Below are 22,819 nucleotides of genomic sequence, written 5' to 3'. Positions count from 1 at the left end.
GAATGATAGTGTGTATTTATAGTGCCATAACGTTCATAATGGACCTTGCATGTAGTTTTATTGGATTGTTTTTTGAATGTTTGTGTTGTATATGTTTGAATGAGATAACATCCTGCATTTTCGGAAAAAAATGTTTGAAGTTTCTTCTGTGTCCTGTCAGAAGTGATTTGCTTTTACATGGTATCCTTGAAGAGGGGCTGACCTACTAAAGGCTTGTGTGGGAGAGACGGGTCAGGGATATCTGTCTCTCTGCATAGCCTTCAGGTTCATGGTGGGGTTCTAGCATTAGTGCCTATGTATCTCCTCCTGACAGGATAGTAGAGCTGAGATATTTAAAACTTCAGAGTTGTTGATGATTTCTTTCCTCACCCTTCCCCCTCCTTGGGTTTTTCTGTGAGGTTGAGAGTACTTGTTTAATGTACTGGTTCATTGTATTTGTGCCTGTAGGATTTGATCCATCTGCTCAGCCAAAGTGGGAATGAGACTGGAGTGGAACTGATGTGGCTTGACTGTGTGCCACTTCCTGTCTCTCTCAGCTGACCTGATTGGCTGTTCCTCAGAGCTTCCTGTCTGATAGTCACCACTGGACTTTGCTGAGTGTTATGCATTTGGATATTCTGACTACTGTGTCTATGTTATGAATCACGCTGCCCCACATTTAAAAACGAGTCTGCTTCAGTTTCTCTTAGATCACTGTTGGTTGTGCTTGATTGGTAGTTTTTGAAATTAATGCTGATTCCTTCATAATTGTATAATATTTAGTGCTCACGTCCGTTCTAGTTTATCATCACCCGTCTGGTGACTTTATTACCGACATGAAATATTCAAAAATGAGCCAATTTCTGTGATGTCATAAGGATTCATTTATTTTCCCATCAGAATGCATCACTGAGCATGTGTGAGTACCCTAACCTGACACTGAGCACTTTGGGTCTGTAGGAAGATGCACGACTAGAGCTGAATATAATTTTTCCACCTTGTTTAGAATCCCTTTGTGCTGAGATATTGCACTGGGTCATTAGAGCCGACAGGAATGGGACAAGGAATGGGAATAGGAGCCGGAATGGGAACCTCCCTCTGGAGTTCTGGGGGTTCGTCTGTCCCTGAGCTGCCTGGAGAAGAGTAATCTGTCTTCTCGAGGCGACCTAGCCGACAACAGATTGGTCACGTTAGCCGAGCCTTTTGCAACCCCCAGCGATCCTTTCAAAACCCTGCAATCTACAGTCCTGCGGTCAGAAATCAAGCCTTAAAGGGATAGTTCACCCAAAAATAAAACTTCTGTGATCATTTGCACACCCTTATGTCATTCCAAACCTGTAGGACTTTATTTATGTGGAACACAAAAGAAGGTATTTTGAAGATCTGTTCTTGCACATATAATGAAAGTCAGTGGGGTCCAAAACAACATTAAACCTCATTGACTTTCATTATGTGGGCAAAAAACTTCTTTTTTTTACAGGCAAGCAGCTCATTGAATTAAATCTGATAGTAGAAGTAGAAAATCTGATAGTATTTTCTTACGCACTCTAATAATCTTTGCTTTATTTACAACTTCAAAAAAAGCGTTTTTACATTGCACGAGGGTGTGTAAAAGATTATAGAATTTTCATTTTTATGTGAACTATCAATTTGTATCCTATAATGACTGGGAGGATCTCGGATCAGAGCCTGGATGTATCAAGAATCGAAATTCCCCTGTCCATTTTATTACACTAATTATACAATTACATGCAAACAGTCTCAAGTTTGTTTGACACACACAGTGCCTAAAGCCTTTTTTTCATCCATCAGCTTTTTCTTAATGTCATTTTTTGACGTTTGATTAGAAAATACTACATTACAATTGTCACCGTCGTATTTGCATTTAACTTTATCGTACAATTCTTACTCTTTGGTTAACTGTGAATCAATACAGTAAATACAATGTTTGTTTAGCCTGTTTATGAAAGAACCTTTATATATTGTTCACATGAGTGAATACTTATGTTCTTTGTGCTTTAATACAAAGAAAACATCTACTATTGTTTGTAGGGTGAAAAAGAATACTTATATTCTTAGAAAGTGAGTACTTACACTGTCACATTATTGTTTGGTGCCAAAGAACACTTATACTCTTTGTTTGGGAATTTTACGCAACCTTATTCTGGCTAAACAACATATTATTGTGTCAGTGAGTGTGTGTGTGTGTGTGTGTGTGTTTGTTTGTGTGTTTTAGCGTCTGCAAGCACCCGATAACCCACACACTCATCTTCGTCTCCTTGGGTGGGCAGTGTATCGGCCTTGGGAGTGTGATCAGATTTCATGCTGTGCTCCATCATTCCCGAGCAAACGGCTGCGCTGTCATACGCACTCGGATGCACGCTGAAACATGCACACTCAAACGCAAATGCTCTACACACTCGTAAAGACGCTCTTAGTGTGTAAAAGAACACAGACAGGCATGCACACATGCACAGACGCCATTAACCCTAGATCCACTTACCACTTTTCAACACTAGGCTTGCCTGTCCTGTGCTTTTCAGCGCCGCTGAACCTCCGGAAGCCTGTCCTCTGAAGGGCCCCAGTCTCAATCACCTGGTCCCCAGTGTTAGATGTCCTAACAGAGACCTACTTTTACTGATTAATGTACCTCAGAGGTCTTTGTCTGACTTGGGTTACCGTTTCTTAAAGTAAATCCGCACACACACCTGCACAGCGTCCTTTTTAACAGCCCTTAATAGGGCTGGGCATTGACACAAATTTCATGATTCAATTAAATTTTAATTCACAAGCTAGTGATTTGATTAAATTCTGATTACAATTTAATTCTATATTAAATTTTGTCAAAAAAAAAAAAAAACTCTACTAATGCTGTAAACTAGAGGTCTGCGCGGAATATCCCGCTCCCGCCTGCTTCGCCGATAAAGGTTGATTTTATCCCGTTCCCGTCCAAAACTTTCCACGTTTTTATTCAAACATAAATTAAATAATGAAGAACGGGTTAAGTAAAAATATAATGAATATATAATAGTGCATATATTTAGCAAAATGCTCTTCTCTAGAGTTCTTTTTTTTTTTTTGCTGACTAATGAGTTTTTGGTCATTGAACGACTTTTCTGAGGTAAATGTAACATTACGTGACATTGTTTACAAGCTGTTTTATTGACATCTTTCAGCGCTTGAAACGCTGATTGAGTGATTACAGATACAGATTTTGGGAAGTTGCACTGTATTTTTGAACATACCTTCCGATGTTCATTCATGTTTATTTCGTGCTATAACTAGTAGTAAAGAGGAAGAGCTTTGCTTGAACTAAAGCGGCTACAGCAATCTGTCACCAATACAGCATTTATTGTTTGAATTAGGTAATAAAATTAACCAAATTTGAAAACCGAGACCTTTTCATATCAAAAGTAGAAAATGACAAAGCTTATTGCGGTTATTGGATGGGAGGCACGATACAAAGTTTGATTCATCAGTTGAAAACAATATAGACTACAAGATTGATTCTTCAATTGATTTATCAAAATGAGAATAGATTAAAATCAAGAAATCGACATTTTTAACCCAGCCCTATAGCCCCTAAACTTTTGGTGTGACATAAAAGATCTGGCATATTATCCTTTCCTATAGGCCCATTAAATCATACCCTATTTTAGTAGTTTGTTTAACATGGGATATTTTAAGCACCCACATCCAGGGCCGCCTGACTAATGCGACAATCATTCCTGTCATCTCTTTATTTGGATGTGGCTGCCATATTTTTACCAGTGCTGAGTGACAATGGCCAAAGCGTGCTCAGATGTATGTACGTGGCTGCCCCTTTCCTTCACCCACCCTGCCCTGTGCCCGGGTCTCTGCCCGTCACTCCATCTGCCACCTGCGGTTGGAGGTGCCAACGCTACAGACCATTAGCACAGAGCAGGTCTGTATTTATAGCGCTTAACAGGCATGACTCAACAGCATCACTGTTTGCTTTTAGCTGTAATGGAATCTGCGCTTTGCCGAACACAGAAAACCCATTATTGTGTATGATAATATTGTTTCTGTCGATGGGCGAACCGGGACTGAAATTTCCACTGGACCGCTTGCACCTGCAGAAACCTTGTTTATAGTGAGAGAGAAATGGGCAGGCGAAGGTGTAAGTTAGTGTTAGTGTGTGTTTTTTTTTTTTCTTCAGTGTGGAGCATTGACTGATGTCATTCCGGCCATGTGACTCTGCTGTTGGAGATGAGGTAATGGCTGTTGACGTTTACAGCTCCCCTTAATGAAAGACTGTGTAAAGTGTGATGGTTGTAACGGGACGTAAAACCAGCTAGTAAACCTCTAATGTCACGCAGGACTACATGACATAGACTCTCAGGTTTTAGCCTTTTCAGATGCTTTCCAGATGATTTTTTTTTTCTGAACCGCAGTTGTGTTTTTGATGCAGTTTTGTTTAAAAGGTTAGAACGCGTAATAATCCATAAACTATACATATTTCGAATACCGTGTACCACTTCAGAGGACTTTGCGTTAGACCTTGCGTAACCTAGATATTCATATTAATTTTACAACATTTAATATACATTTCAATTTGTTTTAAATTTTATTTATACATTTTAAATATTTATATTTACACACACACATATATATATTTATATTTATATTTATTTATAAATATTTATAAATAACATTTTAAACAAATTTTATAATTTATATTACATACTACATTTTATGAATAAATATTTACTGAATAATAATATTTTTTTGTATATTATAATTATAATATTTTATATTGTAACTATTATTTCTATTTTATAATTAATATAATATTATATTTACATGTACACTCAATTTTTTTATTATAATTATGCAACATTTATTTAATTTATGTGTTTGTGTGTGTGTATATATATACATATATCACTTATTTATGGCTATGTTTGTGTGTGTCTAATGATGTGTCTGCAAGTGTATGGCAATTGCTAGTGTGTGACTGCACTGGGCCTCCCCCTTGCCAGTGTCCTCTGTTTCCCATTCCAGCCCTGATGAGTCAGAGTCTGTGAATGCAGCCGAGCGTACAGCAGCACAGTGACGTTAATGTGTTTACGCTCTGTGTGCTCCCTCTGCTACAGTGGGGCGCGCTGACCTCCACATACAGGCACAGTCTCAATTTTTCAAGCACACACAGTCTCTCCTCCTCAAAACAGACACAGTTTCTCCTTTACAAGCACAGTCTGTACTTTACATACTTTTACAAGCCAGTGCAGTTCATTTTTTACAGGCTAGCACAGTCTTTCCTAGAAAAAAATAACACAGGCTCTCGTCTTCAAACGTACAGTTGTGTAAATTACAAGCTAACAACCATCTCTTTTAAAAGCTAGCACATTTTCTCCTTTTCAAACTATCACAGGCTGTCTTCTTCAAACAGAAACAATTTCTCCTTTTAAAGTCTACTTTACATGCTAACAGTCTTTGTTTTAAATCCTCTTGAAACAGATACAGTCTCTCGTCACATTAACACTTTATTTTGATGGTCCCTTTTGATCATTCTGTTGGCTAAAAGTAACTTTGCAACTACATGTCAACTAACTCTCATTAAAGTGTTAGTCGACTCTCTGCTAAATATCTGCTAACTCTTTATTGTGATGGTCCTCTAACAGACATTCTATACTGACTATAAGTAACTTCTAACCCTTACCCTGCCAGTCTGCTAATACTCTATGAGAGTTAGTAGACATGTAGGTGCAAGGTTGCTTATAGTCAACAGAATGTGTTAAAGGGACCATCAAAATAAAATGAAACCCTAGTCACAAGCTAACGTTTTCTCATACTTTTTTTTCCTTGGAAATTTTAATTGTTTGCTTGTTTGTTGGACAAAATTTTTGATTTATATATCGGTATGGAAATTTACATTACTAATATTGATGGCTGTCTTTTTCTTCATTTTCAAATGTTAAACCATCAAGCTTTTATTTAGGCGGGAAAATTGCTAAAGACCCCTAAAGTTTCTCTTTTGTTGACAACAGTTGGTTTATAAGCACTTGTCATTACAAGTTTGGGAAGATGGTTGGCACATGTGTTTCCAAATGCATGTTAAAAGTGTCTCAAACTCAAAGCACATGCAGAGATGAGTTTATTTGGAGAAGCATTTAGTGTGAACCGGCCGCCATGAGACGCTGAAAACAACGGATCATGAGCCGTACGCGTGCAAATTAACACAGTGCCTCGCTTCACTCTGAAACACACAATGCATGCTGTATGTTTATATAATTAAATCACAGCCTTTACAATTTGATAATCGTACAAAGTCATATCACGATTTGGGTTTTATTTCTATTAATCGTGCAGCCCTACTCTAATTTACAAGCTAATAAAGTCTATTTTCTTCAAACGGTGACCTCTTTTTACAAGCTAAAAGACTCTTTCCTTTTCAAACACAGTCTCGCATTATCAGACAACACAGTCTATCATCTTCAAACAGATAGTTTCTCTTTTACAAGTGAACACAGTCTCTCCTCTCCACACAGACAGACACGTTTCTTCCTTTTATATACAGCCTATTCTTTCCAACATGTGCGTTTCTCTTTTCCACAGTCACAATCCCACAATCCCTTCCAGGCACAGTCGCTCCCGTTCCTCCTGTCCACAGATTACATTGTCGTTCTCTGCACACAGAGCCCCGTTTTCTCTCCCCCGGTCTGAATGTCTGTTGAGAGAACAGACTTCAGTTTCACTTTATTCAGTAGTGGAGGGAGGGGGGACTTTGCACAGTTGTGGTCCCTCCTGTGAACAGCCATGGCTGTCAGTGAAACATTAAACTGATTTGTGGGTTGTGTGATTCTCCTGAGGGAGGTGGGCTGGCAGTCTTCCTGCAATTCTGTCCCTCAATCTCAATACTGATCTTAAATCAGTACGGTCTGAAAACCTATCCACTAAATTGATGTTTTATAATAAACAGCGAGTGTAGTTCACGCTCGGCGTCCAGACACTGTGAAACAGATGTCTTCTCAGCTGTAACAAATTGTTGTGTGTGTATATATTTATAGTCTTGGCGTACGATGGACCTCGTTCCATTTTTTTTTACTGAATGATCCTGGCTTGTGACGTGAATGTGCATTTAAGCGTGTTCTGAGTGTTTGTTCTACTGCTTTGTATTTCGCTTAATTGTTTTACAGTGCACGCCACTCCGCTTTTTGTTACCCAATATGGTTAAATCTAGCAGGTTCTTGCCGTACCCTGCCCATTCGTCCTCTGTTTATGTCCATTTCTCTTTTATATGTCCTCTGAAATGTCTTTGTGTTTTCCGAGAGACACTTGCATCAGCCTCCTCCCACCACATGTTTTATTTGAGGTAATTTTCAGAGCCTGAGCCCCCCTCCACCCTCTGACAGAATTACAAGGCAGAAATAATCGTGCAACATAAAACACTATTTAAAGTTTTCACAAGGTTCAGGCGAGCGGAGGGGGGCTGTTTCCATGGAATATGCTTTTAAGAGGAATGCTGACAATTATGCACCCTGAGTGGAAAAAGGCCTGAGACGCATATCTGGTAGGCACTTTTTTTTAGGCAACTCATTCCCATGTTTCGTCTGTAACGTTTGGTCCGCAGACCCTCCGACCTAGTGTCCGAATCATTCCTTGTGCCCTTTGTAGTGCACTTTTTGAGATGTTGGCCATTTTGTAGTGTTATCTGAAAAGTAAACAGCATAGTGTACTATATAGTTCAGTCTTTTCTACCCATACCCATAATGCATTTGTTATATAGTGTAGCTGATATATATATATATATAATTTTATTATACTTGCTCTCAATGGTATTTTTACATGGACTGTCACTGTACACAGCGGAAATTATGATTTATATATCACTTGTATGTAATGCATTCATCTATAGTGGATAAATGTTACTGATGTCTTCATTAATGCTTTAGGGGCAAATCGACACTCATTATTTGTCAAACACTATATAGGGAATAGTGAATCAGTGAGCGATTTCAAATGCAGGACAAATGAATGAATAGTCACTGTGTAGAGTCACTGTCAATGAATGACCACATGTTTCACTTCAAGCTGTGTCCACAATTGCAAAATGACCTTTTTGACACCAGCGAGGTGTTGTAAAGATGAACCAAATACGAAAAAATGCAAACAAACAGCATCATGTGGACAAGGGGGCAGGCAAGATGTCCACTCATTCGCTGTGAGACGGTTTCATCACCAGATAGAGGCTGCCCTGCATTCCTCTGAGGCAGAAGGCCATGTCTTTCTCCCTTTTTTTCACCATCCCCCCTTTTCCTCTTTCATTTCCCTTCTTTCATCCCTCTCTCCCTCTGATCTGCATGGCCGCATCTCAGGTTTTTCTCCTGAAGCAATCTCTATAAATAGACCTTCAATAGCTGCTGCCTAACAAACCTGCTCATCAGAACTAATTGCTAAAGAAAAGTTCTTTTTTTCCCCAGCTTTCTTTGCATTAACTCTTTCCTCCTCTATGATGGCCTGTGTGATCATGAATAAAGAAGGCTTTTTAGGACACTTTGTGAATATATTCTTTGTTTGAGATGAAAAGGGTCCTTTTTTAATCTATATGTTATTTATATTATACAATTATTTATTGCATTTTAACATATTTTATGAAAATATGAAAGTTTGTTTTGATAAAATTATCTTATAAAAATGTTCTATAATATTTATATAACATTTATATCTATAATATAATATTTGTTCTATTCAGTGTTGTTATCATTAACTTAAACTATTAAAAAAAGTTCATTTAAAAAAGTTCAAATAATACCTACAATTTATTTTTAACTAAAAGTAAGAAAAATGACAACAAAACATTAAAATGAAAACTGGAAATATAGAAATAAAAGCTTATTAAAAATATTAATAAGCGCTATAATAGTATATCAATACTAATAAAATGACATATATTATATTATATTATATTATATTATATTATATTATATTATATTATATTATATTATATTATATTATATTATATTATATTATATTATATTTCAGCCTTTGGAGATAAGTTATTTGTGATGTTTGTGGTGTGTATTATTAAAGGTGTGGGGGGGGGGGGATTGTGATTGATAGCCTCCATCAAGAGAGTGTGTGTCTGAGAGGCCGGCCGGTCCTAGATCACAGCGTCTTTGTTTGGGGGTCTGTCTGACAGTTCCGTGACCTCATTACCAGACCAGCGTCTGGGGGCATTCATCTCGTGGGGGCCAACGGGGGCCCCCAACCCCTATCCATTCTTGATTTGCTCTCTATTTCTCATTTTATCCTACTGTAACAACTCTTATTTATATGGTTATGCTGCGCACAACCCCTTCTCATGTTTGTGTGTGGTTAAGAGAGCGTGTAAGTTTTAAGGTGGAGCTGAAATTGGTCTGAATGCAATGGGGGTCTGTTCTACGTCTGCTTTAATTGACTGTGACCTTAAGGGTGTGGGAGCATGGAATAGGGGACACTGACACGCCCACGCGCAGACATGCGTGCACAGCTGCGCACACAGACAGACACACACACACACAAGCTTGGGTGCAATAGGTAAGCACTTATGCCCTAAATTTGCATACACTATATAGTTTTGTTAATGTAAGAATAACTATTACCAATGCTCATGTTTAAAGGTTGTTCAAATCCCTAACCATAAATATAACTTTAGAACATAGTGATTAGACTTATCACTTATCGCACCTATCCACGGGCACAGCCATTTGTAACTTGAATGTGCAAGGCTTCTGGCATCAAGCTTCTAGTTATTTTACCTGTACAAAAAGAGTCTGTCATGTTGCTTTATATTGTGAACTTGTATTTATGATATCTCATTATTTAAATGTATTATCATAATCATAAACACACTGGTTTGGAGCACAGATGGTTGTGCTGTTTACTGCACTTTTTAATTCTTCTAGTTATTTACCTATAGCGGCTAATGAATTGGAAGTCTCAGCTCAACGTTTATTTATTTAGCACTTTTAAAAAACCAAGGGTTTACCAAAGTGCTGTAAAAGCAATAATTAAAATAAAACAATAACACAACAAAAAGCAAGAACATTAAAACACAACAAGATCACACATTCACAGAAAATAGCTTATTTGTATGATGCAAGGTGGATAGACAGGTGTTGGGCAAGGAATGGGCAAACTAATCCTATAGACTTGCATTAGAGGAATAACCCAAGCCATAAATACCACTGAGGATATCCTAGCAATACCCTGGCAACCACCCTGAAAGGCCCTAGCAACTACATAGCAACACCCTAGCAACCACTAAGAGCAGCCTAGAGTTTTAGCAGGTTTTGCACTGAGAAAAGTTGAGTGGTGCTTTCATATTTTCCTTAGAAACTGTGAAAGTGTTTTCATATTCATCCTATTGTTTTCTTTTGTTTCCGTCCTCTTCCGAAAGCTGAGCAGGGGTTCAGCACCGAACCACTGATAGGTACCTTTCTTTTTTCGTTTTTACATGAAGAACATGGAAAATATCTGATTCTACAGATTCTTGCACAGAAGCTGACGATGCACTTTGGTATCAGCCACCTTCAGTAAAATGCCACGGTTCTTTTTCCTGAAGAATGTTTGGAAGTATGTGTGTGTTCTATAATGGAGGCACAACGGCCTTTCTCTTATCAGTGTAACTCTCCTTTCATCCATCATGGCTGCTCTCTGCTGTCTATGCATGAGTGTGTGTGTGTGTGTGTACTTTTGAATAACGAGCAGGGTGATGCTCTTGGACTTTGTTGAATGGAGACTCCACATCCAGAAGGCAGCAAAAGACAAGAGAAGACATCCAGTGGACACGCGATACCATGTGCTTTCCTGTTTCCACCATTTCCAGCGCTGGATTTAGTGAGATTTACGATTCACAGAACAGGCCGGTAGCCATTTTCCAGGAGAATCCAAAACATAAAACTAGATTCACTGAGCTGAACATTATTTCATTATTTCATTACTGTTGTATAATCTCATACTACAGCTTCTATCTTATGGAAAGTGCTGGATTTAAGAATCTGCCCCACAAAATTCAGTAAAAATTATGAGCGCCTGCAAGTGATGACTGTACAAAGCATGTTTATGTATTAAGTATTTTGGATAGTCATGTTTTCTGCAGTATTCTCTGTTTTAGTTAACCCATTGTACCATTTCCAAATTCAGAATTTCAGAGATTTTCCACAGTAATCTGTATGGTAAATGTGGAGGAAGCATGCAGTTTCTTTTGTGGACCTCGATGTAACTCAGCCTATGTGTCTCAATAATATTTCCATTTAATGGAGGCATAAAAGCAACATAAATTTGTGCCAGAATAGATTTTGATCTGTGTCTGTATAAAGAGAATATACATGAGGAGGATTTAGGAAAATTATGGGTGTCCATCATTTTGTTAAATCCTCCTTGTGTATATTCTCTCGGTCAATCAGATACGATTAAACCGATCTGTTGATCACCGTACCTACCAAGCTTAGATGGCATTACGGCAGACACCAGAAGCTTAAAACAGGCCTGGCCTGGTTCCACTAAGGCAATGCCACCGCAGATGCCAGCGTGCCAGGACTAGTTGGCATGTGATGCTCTATGTAATGGAGTGAGTGGGAGGAGGGAGAGGCTCACGTTGATGGTAAATAATTCACCAGGCTGGCACATGCAGCTGTGTAATCTGCCAAACTGGTGGGTTTAAAGATGCATCGTGCTAGAGGAGGGGACGGCTTTCAGGGACTTTAGGTGGATCTGGATTTGGGGACACTGCAGAACGTGTTTCTGCTGGTTGATTGAGTACGGCGCCTCTCACGAGCCCCCCCAACGGATGTGATCATTGCTCAAAACTCTTGCCCAGAGAGAAAGATCTGTTTCTCTGTTTTTGTAGGTAGCTTTCCAGTGGTTGATGGATAATTATGTACTTTTTCTATTTATTTATTTTTATATTTTCTGATGACGGTTATTGATATTAATAATGCTATCAATAGCTGATATACAATGCTGATCAGGTGTCAGAAATTAACCAGGACTTTGAGCAGAAATGCGTTTATTTATTTGAAAATTACATTTTTATTTATTTGAAAATTATTGAACTTTGCCAGATATCTATAATTGAGTTGAGTGTTAAATATAACACTAATAGGAATGGGCTTATGATTCAAATATTTGTTTTAATATTTTAAACATTGCGCCTTAATTTAATTTGATCACAATATAGGTCATAGAAGCAAATCCAATTTAATTATAGCAGGATGTATCAATATTTACTCAAATGAACTAATTATTCCAAATCAGAATTGCATGCATGCATGATATCATCTGATGCCGATAATCGGATAATATTTGATTCATAGCTTGACAATCTCTATAATTAATTTCCCTTTTCAGTCATCCATGAGGTGCAGTTTGCCTGCATGGGTTTTGCTCGTTCAGCTGTTAAGCTTCCGTCACGTCATGTTTTGACCTCACCGTCTCTTTCCGTGCCGCAGTAGTCCGACAGATTGTGTTTCCGTCTTCAGACCCCTCTGGATTTAACAACGACTTGCACATGCTCGAACTTGGCTCAGTTCCTGGAGATTTACTTTTATTGCAAGCTTTTTATCCATTCGCTAACAATATAAATGTATTTTTATGCACTGCTGTCTTTCCGAAGAAACGCTGGCAGATTGCATCTGCAGAGAAAGATGGGAGTACGAGAATACCGCTCAAGGCGGGCAGGGGAACTCTCTTTTGGCCAGGCCCCGAGTATTATGTTGAAACCAGATGTTGAGAGATGTTTCCTCCTGGTCACGTGGGCCCCTCTGGTGCGGCACTTACATAAATGTCATCTGTACAGTAGCCAGTGCGGGCGGGAGAGCGGGAACGGAGGCCCAGCTGCTCGCTCTGGGAAGATGAAGAGTGCAGAGGGGTCAAAGCTACCCTCCACCACTTCTGTCTGCTCTCTGCCAGCGCTCGTTCTCTCCAAACATGAGTGAAACATGCAGACGTCAGCTAGCTGCGGGAATCTTGCTTTGTCATTGTGTTGCCTGCTCATCACCTTGCTGACATGTTGTGTGTATACACTAGCAGTCAACATGTTTTTTTCACTGACAGGTAAAATTTACTATCGATACTAGATCAATGGTTTGGAGCACAGATGGTTGTTCTATTTACTGCACTTTTTAATTCAAGTCATTTACCTATAGCGGCTAATGAATTGAAAGTATCACACATTCACAGAAAAAAGCTTATTTCTATAATGCAAGGTGGATAGACAGGTGTTGGGCAAGAAATGGGGGCAAACTAATCCTATAGACTTGGATAAGAGGAAGAACCCAAGCCGTAAATACCACTGAGGACACCCTAGCAATACCCTGGCAACCACCCTGAAAGCCCTAGCAATTACATAGCAACACCCTGGCAACCACTAAGAGCAGCCTAGAGTTTTAGCAGGTTTTGCACTGAGAAAAGTTGAGTGGTGCTTTCATATTTTCTTTAGAAACTGTAAAAGTGTTTTCATATTCATTCTATTGTTTTCTTTTGTTTCCATCCTGTTGCGAATGCTGAGCAGGGGTTCAGCACCGAACCACTGATAGGTACCTTTTTTCGTTTTTACATGAAGAACCAGGAAAATATCTGATTCTACAGATTCTAGCAGTCAAAATGTTTTTTTTCACTGACAGGTAATGATTTACTATCGATACTAGATCAATGGTATTGTACCGAAACCAAAATTTTGGTATTGATGATGTCTTAAGAGCAGGCTGGCTGATAGGCAATAAAATACCAATAATTATTGGCATCATTTTAGCAGTTCACAAAACATTACAGTAAATGGTGTGTTCACAACTTTGTAAATTTGCATAATATTTACTCAAAATATTTTCAACAAATTTGAAAACCCTCCCATTCAAATGAGAGGTTTGGGCACTTATGCTTAAATTTATTATTTCACCCATTTATATAATAACACACACATACAAAGTATAATTACCAAAAAATTGTTAAGCTATCTTAAATTTAGTTTTTTATCTTGTATTTGAGCATATTTTTTAAGTAGCTACCTTTTTGTTTTGGTTTTTTACTTTGTGGTCTAACTAATGCATATAGATAAAAGTATTTTCTCTTAAATTAGTAAAATATTTCCTAATTTTATTTGTAAATCTGATACACTGATCATTACTCAACTCTTAGACCACAGACAAAACCATAAAGAAAGTTGGAGTGGACGGACTAAGGAGGAGGATTTTTTGCTACTTTTCCTGTAAAATACAATTCTGTGTTGCCCATTATATTAAATAAATCTGCTATGGCGACTCCTACACTGCTAATGAAACGCGAGCAGCTTCGGTAATGATGTGTATATCTTTATGCCGCAGTGGCGTAATGGCCTGCGTCCTGGCGATTACAGCACTCAGGGCGCCGTTTTATTCGGCCCCAGCGCTCAGTAATGTGTTTGTGCGTGGTAGGCATTCCTATACTGACTTTTAATGTGAGGGCTTTTTGTCCGGCTGGGAGATTTATTCACAGCCGTGTGTAATGTCATTTCATGTTGAAACACCCACCCTATGTTCAAATGAAAGAGGCATTGATGTTCATCTTAATCTGATATACTTTAATACCACGGCATCAAAATTACTCGACTGTAAGGGCCTGCAAGAGGAGGGAGGTGCGCTGCCATGCAAAACTTGAAACAAAGACACGGTTTGTTTTCCAGAAGCAGATTTTTTTTATTTCTCTTTATGATTCTTCTTCTTTTTTTTTTTAATGAAAATTTCATATCACTCAGAAATGTGAGCTGAAAAGCAACTCATTCATCTGTAACTGTATGACAAGATGATATAGTAATAGACTACAGTTGTAAATCTTTCTTTAGAACTAATTATGTAATTTATTCGCATCGACTGCACGGCTGTAGCGCACATATACATGCATGTGGCGCTACACTTTGCTTTTTGTTCTCGTTGTTTTTGCATGAACGGTTTTTTGCAGCAGAGAGGACTGAGTCATGGAGAACTCATGCAAGGGAAAAACGAGGGCATATCAGGAGAGAGAAAGAGAGAGAGTACGGATGCATACATATACACTCCTTAAAGCAAATACTGTCCTTTGCCCATAGTCAGGAGCAGCACAACTGCACAAGGTGATACTGAGAGAGCATTTGTGCGTGTGCATACACTTGGGCACGCACTTGCTGTGTGTTTTTTTCCCCCTCTTTTGAAGAGAACAAACCCAGCCCTCGGACATTTGATAAATTAAGATATCCATTTGAATACATTTTGTGAATTCCCCCCCCCTTTTTTCCCTCTCCATCTACGATCAGATGCCTGGCATTGTCTGCTCTCAATATCCTGAGTTCCACAAATGCTACATTGAAAAAAAATTGAGAATTTGATAGACAATGTTGTATCTATTAATTTCAAACACTGTTCAGAATCTTATATAGTAAAATAATAGTTGTTATAGTTCTAATGTCTTTTTTTTTTCTATTGCAGGATTTGCGTAAACAGATAGCTCCTTTGCTGAAAGGCTTTCAAGCAGAGGTGAGTTGTCTTCCTAAACTTTTTACTCGTATTTATTATCATAAACTCTTAAAGATGATGTGTGTATTTTTTATTTTTTTAATGTATAAATGCTTACTTTTATCCCCAAAACAGCTGTAAGTAAGCCATTTGTGTTGTTTCTCTTGAAAAGTGTAAATACTGTGGCTCTGAGGCGCTATGAAAGCATTCATCTGTTTGTTTGAGCCCCTCAACCTGCCCAACAACAGTGGCATTGGTTCAACCAATGGTGTGAGTTTGAGGGCGGCACTATCTGTTTGAACAGCCAATTGACAGGGGCGAGTGCTCAAGGAAACATGTTTGAAAACAGTCGTCAGTGGTAGTGGTGCAGAAAATAGATTTGTGCTTTAAAAATAATGGTTCAAATTGTGTGAACTGTGTGTGTGTGTATGGTGGAATACTGGAAATATATATAAAATAATTATATAGAGCAGGGATGTTCAATCCTGCTCCGGGAGGGCCAGTGTCCTGTCCAGTGCAAATTTTTAGCTTCAACACACTTGCTTGAAAGATTCTAATGAGTCTGAAGACCTTCATTAGCTGGTTCAGGTGTGTTTAATATGGTTGGAGCAAACTCTGCAGGACAGTGGCCCTCCAGAAGCAGGTTTGGAAACCCCTGATATAGGCTTTATATTCACAGATATAGGTATTATTGGAATGATTTTATTTGATGTTAATTGACTATTTTATTTTATTCAAAGTATTCTTTGATTTTAGCATTTAATGTTTCCAAAATACATTGTATTCTTCGTGGGGTAACCTCCCCTTTGCGTGAAATTCCTGATTGTCTAGACCGGAGTCATATTCCTAGGAAAAAAATAACAATAGTTTCAGTTGTTTAATCAATACAGTGTGACAAAGCTGCTCAGCTAGCGGTCAGAGAGCACTACTGTTAAACTCTTCTCATTGCTTAACACAGCAAATATGACAAATATGAAATGTGTGTATATCATGCCCTCACCAATTAATCTCACAACCTTCCTTGTAAGGAACGAGAGGGAAAAGACGTGTTTGCTTAACTCGTCACAGACCTGGTGGAAGATGGCCCTCTCTGGTCTGATTATAGTCTTGACGGCTAAAAAGCCCACCTGATTTCACAACAGTGCTTATTATGTGACAGTTTGTTTTTCTTGTTCTTGTTATTTGAGGCCTGCTTGTGTTGTACAAAGCCTCCATATTTTGTCAGCATCTAATCAGATCAGACAGTTTTGATACGTTCTCGCTGTTTGCTCTCCCGCTCTTTTATTTCCGTCCGTCGGGTGAGAGCGAAATCCTAATGATGTTTTCGCTCCATTGTGTCAGGTAAGTCTATTCGTTCATGGCCGAGCCAGAATGATGGACTCCTGAGTTTCACATCTCAGAGGTAGAGAGAACCTTTTGGTTTTTTTTTGGTTAACCTTAAGGCATAAATGAGATTTTCTTTTGGACGTTCTGGTAATCAGTAACAATATTATGTAGAACGACTATGGCTCTATTCTTGCATCAAGTCATTTTTTTTTTACTTTGCTAAATAAAATTCTAAAAGATTTTAATTAGATCAGTGGTTCTCAACTGGTGGGTCACATATCTTTCCAACAACAATCTCTCTTTTTCTCTTTCTCTCTATGTGTATGTGTGTGTGTGTTTGTAGATAGATAGATGGACGCATGGATTTAACAGATATTACAGATCAATTTTCTGTGATGCACCAGTTTTATATATTAAAAACTATCATATACATTATTGTTGGTCTTTACACTACACTTAAAATTTTGCTGTGAATTGTTGGCAAAAATTCACAAAAGCGTTTATAATTTTACAAGCACACCAATATTGCAATAGTAAAGTTTTCATCACATTTAATAATTGTTTAAAAATTATGTGAAATAAGTTCTTCTCAGGGAATAAAGCTGAGTTTCCTTTGACAGGTCTTTGCTGATAGTTAAGAACTGGGACATGGTGCTGTGTTCCATATGTAATGTACATTACCATTCAATATGACAGCAGGCAGATATTCAAATGCCCTTTGCAGCACAGACTTAAAATATCATCATAATAATAATAATAATAGAAGGATTTTGAGTGAGTTTTGTTTTGAGCCCTACCTTCTTAAAACATTCTTTACTTTAATTAAGGTCTATTTTAGTCCAATACAGGCTGAGTTACACCTAATGTTCCTTGATAATTCAGTCAATTAGTTGTACTGTTGCGTGATATCAAACCGAGTTTGATTAGGTTGAATAACCTGCTGTGCTGAACTCCATGTTAGAGTTTCTCAATCTCTTAGTTACCAGCAACTCAAGTGTGAGAGCTTTGAAGTGTTTCTTGCTCTTCTATGCTAATAATGTTAAATTATCTGAAAAGATATTCATAAAATAGCTGTGCTTTTAAACAATAGGCCTTTCACATGATTATATTTGAGGTTTGTAAAGTATTTAACGGCAGGTTCAGAATAACTCTTTGGCTTTGTTTATGTTGGACAGGCTCAGTTCCAGAGGGGTCTGGCCCACCCAATCATGAGTTTAGCCCACCCTCTTTTATAGAGGATACAGTAATTGTCATAATACCATAATGCTGAATAATATTTACATGACACCCCAAGTTACTTCAAAGAGTTGATATATTTTTATTTGAATTTTATTTTATTTTTTATCAATTATATATATTTTTTGTGCAATATTAAAATAGTGTGTGTCCAAAAATAAATGACCATGTCCAAAAATGTGATTGTACTTTTTGTAGCACTTATTAGCTGGACTGATTTAAAAGAATTTTATACCTCTTTAATCAGTTACTGACTTTGTCAATTCCAGACCAGAATTGTTTTTGCCTGTTTTTCCAGCCTGTGTTTTTTTCCATCCATTTTTTCCAAAAAAAAAAAAAAAAAAACCATCACTGGCACTCTTATGTTGGAAAAAGGGCGACTTTGACGTTCCAATTCCTCTATTTCCCTCAATAATTCTCTGCTCCTTTTTCACTATTCTGTCTAACGAAGTGGCAAAACAGTCCAAAAATAATAAAAGAGAAGGAAAGTGAGAAGTATGTGTCAATTTTCCTTTCCTTTGACCTCAAAAGCACTTCCACTATCCGTTAAATTGTATTTCTGTATATGTAATTCAGCGTTTGACGGCCTTCAGCAGCACCTTGCATTAAGAGGCTGTCGAGGAGCTCGAAGCGCAGTGAGACACGGCCGTATGTAACTTTGATGAAGTGAGGGCTGTGAGTAGTGGCTCCCTGTTCTCCTCTCATGAGTCAGTACCTCTGGCTAACTGCTCCATTATAGCTCATTGTGGTTTCGGAGCTGTGTTCTCGAGGACTAGCCTGTCATTAACTGAGGTAGTCGCCCCACTTCAAATCTCTGCTTGGTTAAATTTAAATCCCTATCCCACCACTATAACAGCGAAACCGTTTTAAAACCGCCTATTATTTTTCATCGAGAAATATTTCCTTATTGACAGTGCCTGACCTCGACAAAAACGGCCTGACTGCTCCGACCAGAAATGGGCATTTTTGGGGGCATTTTTTTTCAGGCGTCAGCTATTTGACGATAATTGGCGGGAGGGATGGGTTCGCTTGTGTTTTGTCTTGTCAGTCTGACCGTCCATTAAATCTTAAAATAGACAAAGAGACTTCAATTTTACAGCACCAATTTAAAAAAAAAAAAAGATAGAGCACATATATAATTCATAATGGCAGACAGACCAATGAATACAGCCGTTTGCAATGGGTGAATGATTTTTTCTGTTTAATTTCTATCTTCCGTTTTCCTGTAACGGTGGGTTTGTTAAAATAGCACGTTTGAGTCAGACCGACGCAGATCTCTTGGGTCAGTGCAGAGTCCTTACCACATGTCATTTTTTTCATTCTAGAGAGCGAGAGCCTCCTCTTTTCCTGTCAGGAAATGAGAGTACAATAGGGAGCTGTACATAGCACGCGGCTGGGGCCCTGTTTGGGGTTGCACACGCACGTGTAAATTGTGTAAATTATAGACTTGGGGGAGGGGGGGTCCCTCTAATAATTGTAAAGAATTTTTTGGTTTTGCTCATTTATAGCCACAAGCCATATGTTACAGATGTTCGAGAAGACTTGCTGTATAATACTGTAGCTTCCAGCCTCAAATTTTTAAATTATTTATTCTTTTTTTGAGAGGGTACTTGAGGTGATCCTTGTTCACTTGGTGCCCTAGGCGAGATCAGACCAAAGGAAAGCACATTTTAAGTGCTATAGCTAGGTGGTCATATTTTTTTATATAAATTTATTTTATTTTTTTTGGCTTTGTTTTGTTTTGTTTTGATTGACTTTTACTCTTTTGTGGTCCTGTCTCACTTGGTACCCTAGACAAGACAAGTCACGTCCAAAGAAAACAAAAAATACTTTTTAAGTGGTATAGCAAGTTTTGCACAAAAAAAAAGTTTTTAATTTTTATTTTATCTGTTCATTTTTTTTTAGTCGTTACAATTACAATTGTTTTATTGTATGTTTGACATTACATTTACTGTTTTAACACACATTCACACTGTTTTTTAGTGGTCCTTAATTCAGATTCAGTATGTTATGTGAAAACTGCTCAAATAGTTTGGACTCCTAGAGTGTATGTGTAGTTCAATGTCATTGTGCCTTTTTAAGTGCAAGAAAAAAGCCCCCATTTAGCTTTTTATCTCAAGCTTTATATTGATAATAAATAATTGTCATTACTAAGTGGAAAATTCAACATTCTGAAAGAAAGAGTGCACGACGGAGAGAGGGAGAGAGTAAGTTGACCCGCGAGTAAATATCTCTGTGAAGACAGCTAATCACTCTGGCAGCCGTTAACCGAGAGCCATGGAAGTTCTACAAATTTGGAAGTCAGTATTGATTTGACGTAATTGTGCACTAATTTTAGCGGGCCGGAGTCTGCAGATGCTGAACATTGCCAAGTGCTGAGGAGAGAGGAGGTTAGTGGCAGCTCAGATAAATGAGTTCGGGTCCAGTGGTGGATGAATCTGAATTGTCTATATATGCATGCAAACAAAGTAAGTGTATGTGTGTAGGTTGCAAATGTAGGTAGTTAGCTAGCCACCTCCTTTTGGATGCATTTTCTTTTGACACTTTTAGCCTTGGTGCTCATATGGATGTAGGTTCAAATCCTTGTAAAAAGCTTGTAATAAGTAAGTCAGAGTTAGATCTATGGTGCAGTGGTTAGTGCATGTGCTCGGAGCCTTGGTGACACGAGTTCAAGTCTGCAATGTGCACCATTCCTTTCTCTTACAAATAATTTCCTGCCACACTCAGTCTAATAAATGAAACAAAAACAGAACTAAGAGAAACTTGGGTCAAACATGTTTGAAGGCTGGTCTTCTGTTTTGAGGTCGATGCAGGTCAGTAGAACTGATGGAGTTTTCTCCCTCCGCTATCAGCAGTGCCAAGTCTGTGCTCCCTCACAGAAACAAGAGCTATTTATAACCGTTTCCCCCACCCATCTCAACCCCTGTTCCGGCTGGACCGTAAGGGAATAACGCCGTTTAAACTGGCATGCTTTTGATGCCACCAGACTGTATGTTGTGTTGTTCAAAGGGGTGGAACTGACTGTGTGTGTGTGTGTGTGTGCGTGTGTGTGTGCGCGTTTACATATGTGTGTGTGTCATACTTGTCGTACTTTTTACTCCAGTGAATGTTTCTCAGGGTAGGCTATTTCTGTATAGAGACGCACCTTAAAAGGCTAAAAAAAAGCGTAAAGGTATAATCTACCATTCAAAGTTTGGGGTCAGTACGTTTTGTGTTGTTTTAAAAAAAAATGTTTTTAAAGAGGTCTCTAATGCTCACCAAGGCTGCGTTTATTTAATCAAAAATACAGTAAAAACAGTAATACTGTGAAATATTATAACAATTTAAAAGACTGTTTTCTGTTTTAATACATTTTACAATGTAAATTCCTGTGTTGGCAAAGCTAAATTTGATGAATGTTCAGTGTCACTTCCAATATGCTGATTTGGTGTTCAAAAACAACCGCAATGCCTTTTATTGCAAGATTCTATGATGAATAGAAAGTTCAAAAGAACTGCATTTATTTTTTGTAACATTATAAATGTCTTTACTGTCACTATTGGTCAGTTTATTGCATCCTTTCTGAATAAACTTTCCCTAAAATGTTTTTGACTTTTGCTAACATCTTTTGCGTGTCAACTAATCCAGGTCTTCCCTATATGTGGCCATTTGTAGGCGTTTATTTGAAGGGTATAATGTCTGAGGCTGTTTGCATGACTTTGTGTTTAAGTCCTGCAGCATGATGATGCCAGATGCCCTGGCCGTCAGATTTAGCTGGTAGCAGAGTAAGAGAAGAGCAGATAATCTACGCTGAGCTGCGACGGTATCCGCAAAGTCACGCATGCCACTTCTGCCTGCTTCTAGGCAGCCTTACAGTCGCTTAACCTCATGTCTGGTTCAGAGCTCTGAGAGTTTAAAAATTGACATTGGTTCCTGCTGGATTTCAGGGGTAGACGTGGACCCGTGCCGAGTAAGAGAGAGAGAAACAGAGACAAGTTTAATTGCTCCATCTGCAAGAGGGCTGCAGAACTTGGCCCTGCCTGGGCCGATCCAGATGTTTTCCGGCAAGAAACATCTGAAAATGTTTAATTTCTTTCCCATAGGAGTGAAAAGTCTGTTACATGTTGGATATTTACAGTGGCAACTGCCCTGTTCCATCCATCAAGGCCAGCCGTCTCAGGGCTGCAGATTTACAGCTTTTATTTGATGTTCCGCTGCTGGAAGACCAAACACACAACACTTGTGAACATGTAAACAGCATAGGAGTTCAACGTTTTCTTAATGGATAAAAGCAATACTGTTGATTCAGACCAGATTGTTTTTGGGTGTGGGGTACTGCCGTTTTGGTGAGGTTCAGAAAGACTTGCAGAACCTTGGAGGATCTGACGCTGCGTCCACGTCATAGCAAAATTACCATAATTACAAGTTCCGGTCTTGTAAAAACTGCTTGCGTCTTAGTCAAACTTTTAATTACAACTTGGAATTCTTCTGAATTTTATGAAGACTCTTACATGACCATTGTGACATAATGTAAAAAGAACCATGAATTTGAAGAACTATTTCAAGTTCTGAGTCAAAGAATGGTGAAAAACCCTTTCAGGATTCAAGCTTGGTTATTTTTAATTCTAGTTTCAGACTTTTAGTATTATTACTATTAGTAGTGTCTGATAATGTTAACTAGTGAAGGTTTTAAGTTTTTTTTCTAAACACCTCATCCATTTTAATTAAATCAAAGATGATTTTTTATTTTTTGTTTCATCACCAATCACTGAGTTCTAGAATCTTAAGAAATCGCTTTTGAGTTCTGGAATACTGAAAAACCCAGCTCTGTG

At 38.2% G+C, this 22,819-nt stretch overlaps 1 protein-coding gene across 9 annotated transcripts in view; it reads left to right on the top strand.

The window, feature by feature from the left end:
• cux1a (cut-like homeobox 1a) overlaps positions 1–22,819 on the top strand; it is a 117,678-nt gene that overhangs the window by 38,395 nt on the left and 56,464 nt on the right. For all 9 annotated transcript variants that reach the window (XM_084104274.1, XM_084104273.1, XM_084104269.1 and 6 more), the window contains exon 3: positions 15,420–15,467. In XM_084104274.1, coding sequence (XP_083960400.1) covers positions 15,420–15,467 — 48 coding nt within the window. The remainder of the gene's footprint in view (positions 1–15,419; positions 15,468–22,819) is intronic.

This window comes from Abramis brama (genome assembly GCF_963993115.1).
Source record: "Abramis brama genome assembly, chromosome: 25".
Lineage (NCBI taxonomy): Eukaryota > Metazoa > Chordata > Actinopteri > Cypriniformes > Leuciscidae > Abramis > Abramis brama.
This window is presented reverse-complemented; position numbering and strand designations above follow the sequence as displayed.